Raw genomic sequence first — 9,137 nt, forward strand, 5'->3', positions numbered from 1 at the left:
ACGCGTTTCTCATTCCCGTTGCTGAAGGTGTCACATTGATTGACGCAGGAGAGCTGCTTCATGTCAGTTGACTCTTTTACAGCATCTACATGATGGGGGGGGGGGGGGGTCCTGCTCCCATGCAGGACTCTTTGAAACAATGTAATTTCATCTCTCCAAAGACTAGAACTAGACTTATCACAACAACATTTACCCACAACAGACACTGTATCAACAATTCAACTGCCCCCTGCTCCCTCCTTCTCTCTGAAGAAGATAAGTCCCCTCTGAAGTCTTTCATCAGGAAGAAGGAAAAAAACAATGTTACAAAGAAGGAAATGGATGAAAGAAGAAAAAAAGCAGAAAAGAAAACAAAGGCAAACAGGAGTGCAGTCTGGGAAAGCCATTAAGGATTGTAAGTAAATGTCCGAGTGTGCAGCGGAAACACGCGGTTGGTGGGGGTCGAGCGGAGTGAGTTTGCACTGTACTTACATGTAGTACACAATTGCTGATGTGAGTATTTCTAAAGTTCCCCCTGAGTGGCTGTCGAGTCCCGTAGCTCATTGGGCTCTGTGGGGCGTGAGTGAATGCTCGGAGTGACGAGTGCAGTGGAAAAACAACAGAGATCGGAGGGGTGGGCTTGAACAGAAAACTACGGCCGCCTCCTCACACTGGGCCCGTCGTCCGCTCCGGCTCATATCCGACTGTAATACCACCCTTGCACAAGAGTTGTTGACCAGTGCTGAAAATCTCTTTATATCTAGTGCCGGTGCTCTTCCTTGTGGTCCGTCAGTGTTCATTTGTGCAGGGCACCGTTCCACGTTCACACTTCACAGTGCTTGACCTTGCTCAGCTGTTGTGTGTTGTCACACGCCGGCCTTTGGCCCAGAAGTCATGTTAGATTCTCCACCAGGCACTAATGAATGAAAGTAACGCTGGAGCAGGGCTGGTGCTGTGACAGAAAGAGGGAGGGAGCGTGCCTTTGCCTCTGTGGAACTTTCATGTGTATCCCTTTGGGTATATGAGCAGGGCCCACCTGTCCGCCAACACCTTCCTCTTTTGCCTGGCCTGGTTTGGACCCGCTGAGCCATTGGGGAGGAGGAGACGCAAGAGAAACTCGGGCAGCAACGGGGGAGATTCCGTAGTGGGAGATTCCCAGTACAGGATGCCGTTGTGTTGATGTTTAGATTGTACCTCCTCCTTTCATCGTTTGGGCAGCTAGGATTCATAGGACTCTACTGTAAGATGATCGGTGTCCTATATTAGATCCTTCTATCATTTATGCTTTTGTTGTTGATACCTATATTTCTATCCTAAGTCTTTGGACTTGTGGGTGTTGAAAGTGTTAGTCACCTTTACCCTTTTTAAAAGCCCAGTCCTTTGATGTTTGACCCTATAATAAACTATATTTAGTTACAATTCATTTGAAGTTTTATTTATAAATTGAATATGTTTAATATATGTGCCTCTCAATCCAAATGTGTTTACATTTTTCTTAAAAACTATTGCCAGTACCCAAATTTCAGAACACCAAGCCAATACAAGTTTCTCTACTAAAGCTAATTAAAAAGGTCAGAAGATGAAAAAAAATTTCGGAGTTAAGAAGTATTGGTTTACTATTTCATCCGAAACGTATTTTCAAAAATGTCAGTCTGACCAGACATTTGATGCATGCCATCAGACAGGCAATACTTGATGCTCACACATTCCTGTCTTTACCACATATTACCACCACCTCTATCCCACATTGGTAAATGAGTGCACTCTGCTCCTCCACTAATTCAGAAAGACTATACGAAATGCAATGTAGCTGTAACAATAGCTGTTGTATTATAAAATATTTGTAAGTTAAAAAATGTCATGTAAAATTCATTGTAGTTTTGTTTTATACACAATGGATTTGACCTTACATGACCTTACATTTCAGACTGAGTCGTCATGTTAAGCAGTCTCGGGTCTGCATTAACACATTGCCAACAGTTAATTCCATTTCATACTTGACAGTAAATCCATCAGTCGATATGTGCGATGCAAAGTCAAGAGTTGGGGATTAGTAATATTAAGTTATGTAACTGGAGTGGGCCCGGGGAATAATGTCTAGATTTGTGACTTGTGACAGACTCCAGCTGCATTCTCACACGTCATTGCACAGGCCTGCATGTTCCGCAGACCGGCAGCAGCCACGGTGGACGGGAACGCACATAGTTATCATGAGTGACCCGCCGCCGCTGCTGTTGTTATGGAACACCGTAAAACTTACACAATACCAAACACATGTCAGAGGCACTTGGTCACTTTCTCTGTTTGGTGCATGCAGGCAATAGTATGCAGTTTATTGAAGACTATTTAGCGGATATACATTTTTTCTTCAGTTTTCACTGAAGACTAGATGCCAGAATTATACGATTTGACCTCCAAGTTGACAATTGACAGGCAGTGTTTTGTCTTGGCATTTCACTTTTGTTGGTCAAATGATACAATGGGGCCAGCGGGAGTTTGGGGACCACCTCACAAAGCATTCCTCAGAGGCCCTCTGACAGGTGAGCGCTCTGCAGGGCAACACGCTCCATAACCGCAGTATTTGTGTCATAACCACAAATCTGTCCAGGCTGTCTCCAGCCCCCCCCCCCCCACAACCACCCCCACGCCCCCTGCACCTGTCTCTGCTGTCCCAAACTCCTGCAGCCATGGATTCAAGCCCTGTCCCATATACACACAAGGCTCCACTGTCAACAAAAGTTTTATCATAATCATGCAGAATTGATGCGTCTGTGCATGAGCAGCAGTTGTTCTTAAAGTTATCGGCTATTACGGGAGACCTATCAGACAGATGGTACAAAGGAGAGAGGGAAAACGATCACTGTCCGGTCTGCGTGCATCCCATGCTCACACACTCTTCCCGTCCGCGCTGCTGACTCCTCGCTCCGCGCCTCTCTCTGCTCCCTGCGACGTCAAACCCCCGGAGAGGAAGGAAGGAAGGAGGTCCCCCCCCCCCTCTTCTTTTTTAAACAAACCAGGTGCAGACATCGGCAGGCGTTCACCTGGCCTTTCGACACACTTTTCCTTGGGAGTTGGTCGCCTGCGATTCTTGACATCGCAGCGCGGATGGGCTTCACTCCTGCGCGCCGCGCCGCGCCGCGCGCCCCGCCCGCCCGGAGCGCAGGAGAGCAGGAGCGGACAGACGCACCAGCAGGGGGGAGCGGGCTGATGTTCGCGGGCTGATGTTCGCGGGCTGCGGAGGGAGGATCAGTCTGCCAATTAAAACTACAGAAGCAGCAAAGAGGAACTGAGTCAAGTAGTTGTGGTTGGTGGAGGTTGCTTGTGAGGGCATTGGTCCACTTGCGCGCGCGCGCCCTCTCCTGCTCTGTGGGTTGTATCCTCGTGTTCCAAGTGTGATCATCGGAGTTAGATGAGGTTTACTTGGTTGGGGCTAGTTTGTGCTGCCGGTTCTGCAGAGTGATGACAGGTCCTTAGCAGCTTCACGTCAATGTCTTTTCTCGGAGTCGGTGCTCGTGTGATTACTTCTGTGCTTCTCCGTTCATTACCCCCTCTTATCTGACTCCTGACAATGATCGCTGAAGGTCACGTTTCAGCGCCACTCACTTGTCCAAGTACCGCTGCGCATCCTTTTCTTTTGCGACCGCGACTCACAGAAAACTTTCACCTCTGAAACAAAATTCACCCGGGGACTGTATAGAGGCGCAGGCATGAATCCGATCGGTAGGCTATGAACGACTTTTAGAAGCCAGGACGCACTGGACGATGACTTGGTGCAAACTTCGCCGCGCGCTCCCGCCGACGAGCCAGTGAAAAAAAAAAAAGAGGGTCAAACCACAGTTTAACCGAGATGTTAGGAAGTCCGTCGAACAACGGCGGCATCCGAATGCTGACGCCCGCGGCTCCGAGCGACGAGCGGCGCGTCGAGTTCGTGGCTCTCACCGCGGTCCACGCGGAGCGGAGCGAGCCGTCCACGCCGGAGCGCGGGCACCCGTCGCACCGCACGGGGCTGCTGGGCACCCCGCTGCCGGGGCCGCCCGGACCGCGCGCCAACGCGTCCGCCTCGAGCAAGCGCTACAGAAAGTTGCAGAACTGCCTGTACAACGTGCTGGAGAGGCCGAGGGGATGGGCGTTCATCTACCACGCATTCATGTAAGTTTATACCATCACTCTTTATACATTTAAAAAAAAAAATGTTTTTAACTTAAAGTATCATTCTCTCGAGTTGGTGAATGACGGCACATGTTACGAGATTCTCGCTTCACCGGAGCTGTGTGTGTTCCGATCAGTTCACGCCAGCAGGCATTTGATGAATTTTCCAATTAACCAAGCTGAGTTGCTTATGCTGCAATTAGCACGGCCATGTGCCATACATCATCTCGACAGGGGGCATTGTGTTCAATATCCCCTCGTCTCTGTCTGATTAAATCATCAGGAGGACCAGGGATGTTTAAATTTGATTCATCCAAATCCACAGGGGATAATTGGCCATTTTTGTTTTTTAAATCAAAGTCCTCGAAACATTTTGGAAACACTCTGATTGTCTTATTTTTTCCAGTGAGGAATGACTCGATTCAATGCAATGACAGGAAGCACTTGACACCGGTGTTGTTATGGTCATAAGTGTGTAGTTTAGCACTTGACTGGACTTGTTTGTTGCAACATTTAAGATAAAAAAAGGACTTCAACCCATTCTGAACCCAGCTTATTAACCCGCTGAGCAATCGAAACACATGCACCGGACACGGGTCTCAAACTAAAGCGACCCCCCCCCCCCCCCCCCCTGTGGAGAGTTCTCTGCCAGGGTGTTAAACTATCTCTGTCCCATATGCTCTTCAATGTAAACAACATGTAAACACTGGAACAGGGTGAGCTCACTGGTGGTGCCTGCTTCCCTCGGAGAGACCCGCAGTCGACGTCCAATATGTGAAGCATGTAGTGCTCATTCAACTAGGACATGAAAACAAACTTTGAGTTGTCACTCGGTTGAATCTGTTCCAGGCTCAGAGTTCAATTTCTCCTCTTAAATAACTTAAGAAGAAGAAATTGTGCAGTGACAGGCCTCGTTAAAAGCCAAAGTTCACTCTGCGTATTTACCCCGGCCTAAGTGGGTTTCAGTCCAATCTGAAGTGAAGGCCAGGACAGTTGTGCACCAGCAGCTGTCTTCCAGCAGTGTCTGCGTCTGGCACGGAGTGGACAGAGCATTATGTTTGGGAGCTCCTTGGACCGCGCTGTGCTTTCCGTGTCGCTGTTTAGACAAGTACAGCTGTCCCCCTGCCAATGCCATCATATGTTTATAACAGGAGGGAAATCCCACCGGCGGGCCATGACTATCATGTGTTCTCGTCTCATCATACACTGTTGGCGCATTAGTGAGTGCACAGGGCGGCAAACTCTCTTTCACTTCTTACTTTCTGTTTCTTCCCTTTTTTTTCACTCTCATGAGACTGCAAAGTTGTCTTTGTGGCGTACACACAGAACAACATGTATCGCCTCCACATGTGTTGTTTCTCATTAAGAGCCATGGCCTTTTCTGGGTGTCAGAGTGGATGGCAGCTCTGCCATTGTTGTTATTGCTCGGACTGTGAGAAGGCAGGGCAGGCGCTCTGAGGTGCGGAGATCATGTATCAGATGCCACGGCCTGAGCGGGACTGACTGTGGAAGTGAGCCGCCTCTGTATCGGCCTGTTTCATTTTGCGATCTTAACGGACAACAAATTGTGCCAGGGACTAAAACTAACGGGGCTTTTAAAAAAACCAAACACCCTGCACTTTAACATGCAATATTTTGGTTGCACATATGTCTTCCTGAGCGCATCATTCCCATGATGCGGTATTACCCTGAGCTCTGCATTTGTTTCTGATTAATTACATGTGGGCTGAACGCGTGCGGAGCGCTGTACCATGTGTGAGACAAATTCATTGTACAACGAAGCTCCATTAAGGCAGCGTTGATCTTTTGTAATTAAATTGAGCTAAACGCTGCTGCGCGGGGAGCTGTGCTAACTTCCCTAGATCCTTTAATTAGTCCTAAATTGTAAGAGCGGCTGCTGGAACAGATGCGTTGCTTCCGAGGGCTTCTCTCTTGCAGGTGTGTGTTTTTGAAAAGAGGTGAGGCGGCCTTCCACAATTATGCCTCTCCATGGGCTCCCACCACACTCCTCAGCCCTCCTTGTTGCTGTCACAGATGCACCCGCACAGAGACACAGAGATTTCTCTGCTACATTGAGGTTTTTGGGGGAACTTTAACGTCCTGCGCTCTGAGCAGTTCAGCGTAAAAACTGTTGCACATCTGTAGGTCAGCTGCCTCCTCACTTCTTCAAACACTCCTCTCCTGTCCTCGGCATTAGTTAGATGAACAGACTGAACTAAAAGCCTTGTTGTCTACATCACCAAGAAAGTAGGGAGGGTTAAGGGAAACTTTTTAAACGAGACAACAGTGTTCCCAGAATCACAGACTATGAGGAAATTCCTTTGTGCACCGACCCGATCGGTTGCTTGGACACACCACAGGTTCTTGCGCTGGCCATGGCTCTGGTTCAAAAAGCTGTGTGGACCCTATGAAATGTTAAGTGCCTCTTGTCTTCTTCTGGTCCCTTCAGTCATTCGCAGTTAAAGCACAGGCCCTCTTTGTCACATCCCTTCTCCTTGTTTCAACCACAGTAAACGTACAATGTCAGGAGGAGGGTTCGCTCCGCTGGTCTGGTTCACTCTGGTAACGTTTGTGCAAAGTTTGGGTTTGAGTTTTATAAGAATTTTCATAGTTCAGACCTATACTGCATTGCATTGTACAAATGTGGTTAACTTTGACTGTACATTGTGTTTGAGAAAATATGGGTTAGGGCTGTATTGATTTTTTTAAAGTTTGAAAACAGTGATGATTTCACATCAGAATTTCCCAGAGGAAGGGGTGGTGTCTTTAAATGTCTGGTTTCGTCTGACTAACCTTTAGATAATAAGTTTACAAATATATAAAACCGAGAAAAGAAATAGAGAATAATTGGCATTTTTTGCTTGATAATGAACTGAAGTGAATAACAGATGATCACAATTTTCTATATGATGGATTTACACTTTTTTCAGCTCTATTGGCCCTGTCATTGTCGTGGGTTTGTGTGAGCCTGGCAGATGACAGACTACATTCAGAAGGATTGGTTTCAGTGTTTCCCCTCACCTTTGACCCCTCATCCATTTTTGTCATTGGCAGCGGCCTGCTGTGCCCATATAGTAATTTGTCCTAGCAGGAGGTCATCTGTATCCATGGAACTCTGGTCTTGGCCTCCAGTCTCTGATCAGGACATACTACTACACAGTGCCAGCTAATACCAGCGCAGAGGAAATTCAAGAAGCCATGTCATAACTTGATGTTGGCTTTGGCTGCCATTGCTGCATCTTAGCATTTTGGCTTGGTGTAGCATTCCTCTGGACCCCATGAGGCCTGAGTATACAGTAAGAGTGCATGTGGATGGGCATGAAAAAGAGTCAAGACTGAGCACTGACCAGCCAGAGTGATGGATTGGTTCTAAAGAGGGTGAGAATATACCTCCCATTTATTATTTATGTCTTATAGAGGCGTAGCAGAAATTATACATGGGACTGACGTGGAGCTGTATTGAGTAGGATGTATGAGTAGAGAGAAATGCCTTTAAAGTAGTTGTTTTATGAGGAGATCTATGCTAACACTGCCAAATTCTTGTCATGAATATCACGTAACTCTCTGTTCATTCGCTCCGCTCTAGTTTAAGGTTACATCAGGATTACTATGTTTTCGTTTTAACACCTGCTGTTCGAACCACTCCAGAGTTTTCTAGCGCCTAAAATGGAGACGTTTGGAAACAATGACGCAGTGGCCCGCATTCGCTTCCTGATTGTTTTTTTGTCAGTCACGACTCGACTGCCAATGGTGTAGGCAAAACCTTGTAAACGCTCACTTACAGTAACAGTTCCAGCTCGTCGCCGGTCCAAGAAAAGAAATCCCTGCTCTTACTTTTCACCACTGTTGATTGCCGGTCATTTTCTGTAACTTTAGTAACCAATTGCAAGTAGACACCCTGCATTCTGTTTACAGCGTTACGCACATGCCCAGTCGTCGCCTAATAGACACTCTGTGAATTCAACTCATCAAAACCAGTTAACTTGTCATGAGTAGTTCTGCACTCAGCCTGTGAAAACGGTCGGAAGTCGTCCTCAGTGGCTCTGGAGAAGTCAAAGCTGAGAGAGTAACGCTGCTGATGTCACAGCAATGTCATCAGAGTTATCTCAGCAGTCTTCGATGGGACAATGATCTGCCTGCTCCTTCTAGAACCGTAAGAAATCAGTTTTACAATGTGACAACGCTCTGCTAATGGTTTGCCTAGGTGCGATTCAAAAACGACTTGGCCAGATTTCGGGGGAACATTGTGGTTTGGGCTTAACTGATTGTTTTGAAAAGGATAAGGGACCTTTGCCACTATGGTTGCAACAATAAACAAGAGATTAAAGTTTGGTAACAATCGTGGTCACGGTTAAAAGAAACCAAAGCTGTCAATTACAAGTGGGATATAAACAGTCGTCACCATGTAAAAAAAAAAAATGCATCCATCCATCCCTCTTCTTTTTAAGATGTCTTTCCAACAAACTACCAATTGGGTGTGGACTTAAACAAGCACACCTCTCTGCAATAATTGAATGTATGAGAGAACACTATAGTGCTTGCAAATCTATTGCAGCTTTTAATAATGCATTATTTATGGCTGAAAAGAAATTAGTCTAACTGCCCTGGGCACTCAATTCTCTCTACCGCACCCTTTCATCTGAAACAATAGTTTCACAATTTCCCGTGCTGTATAAGTCTTTCCCAGACAAACCCTTCAGCGTCTGCTGGAATCCCTTCACCATAACATTTTATGGCACAAGCACCAGTGAAGGTGTCTGTTCATGAAAGTTTGGGCCTAAAGCCACCTTATTTTAGATGAGCAGGGAGATACCCACAGCAGGACTCGTGGCCTGACGCTCTCCATAACCTCCCTGCTGATGGTTTGCTCAAAGAGGATTTGAAATATCTATATGGTTATGGTTAATTGATATTCACACAACCTTTTGTGCCGTACACAGAATGCATCTCGCAAGCTCTTCATTCTAGTTGTATTGCCTTTCTGACATTATTAAAGTAATTTCGCTCAG

At 46.7% G+C, this 9,137-nt stretch overlaps 1 protein-coding gene across 8 annotated transcripts in view; it reads left to right on the forward strand.

The window, feature by feature from the left end:
- The first annotated feature begins 3,224 nt into the window (after nt 1-3,224).
- LOC118292462 (potassium voltage-gated channel subfamily KQT member 4) overlaps nt 3,225-9,137 on the forward strand; it is a 36,907-nt gene continuing 30,994 nt past the window's right edge. For all 8 annotated transcript variants that reach the window (XM_035621410.2, XM_035621415.2, XM_035621416.2 and 5 more), the window contains exon 1: nt 3,225-4,128. In XM_035621410.2, the coding sequence (XP_035477303.2) occupies nt 3,827-4,128 (302 nt within the window). In that variant the 5' untranslated portion in view covers nt 3,225-3,826. The remainder of the gene's footprint in view (nt 4,129-9,137) is intronic.

The sequence above is a fragment of the Scophthalmus maximus genome, chromosome 22 (assembly GCF_022379125.1).
Source record: "Scophthalmus maximus strain ysfricsl-2021 chromosome 22, ASM2237912v1, whole genome shotgun sequence".
Classification (NCBI taxonomy): domain Eukaryota; kingdom Metazoa; phylum Chordata; class Actinopteri; order Pleuronectiformes; family Scophthalmidae; genus Scophthalmus; species Scophthalmus maximus.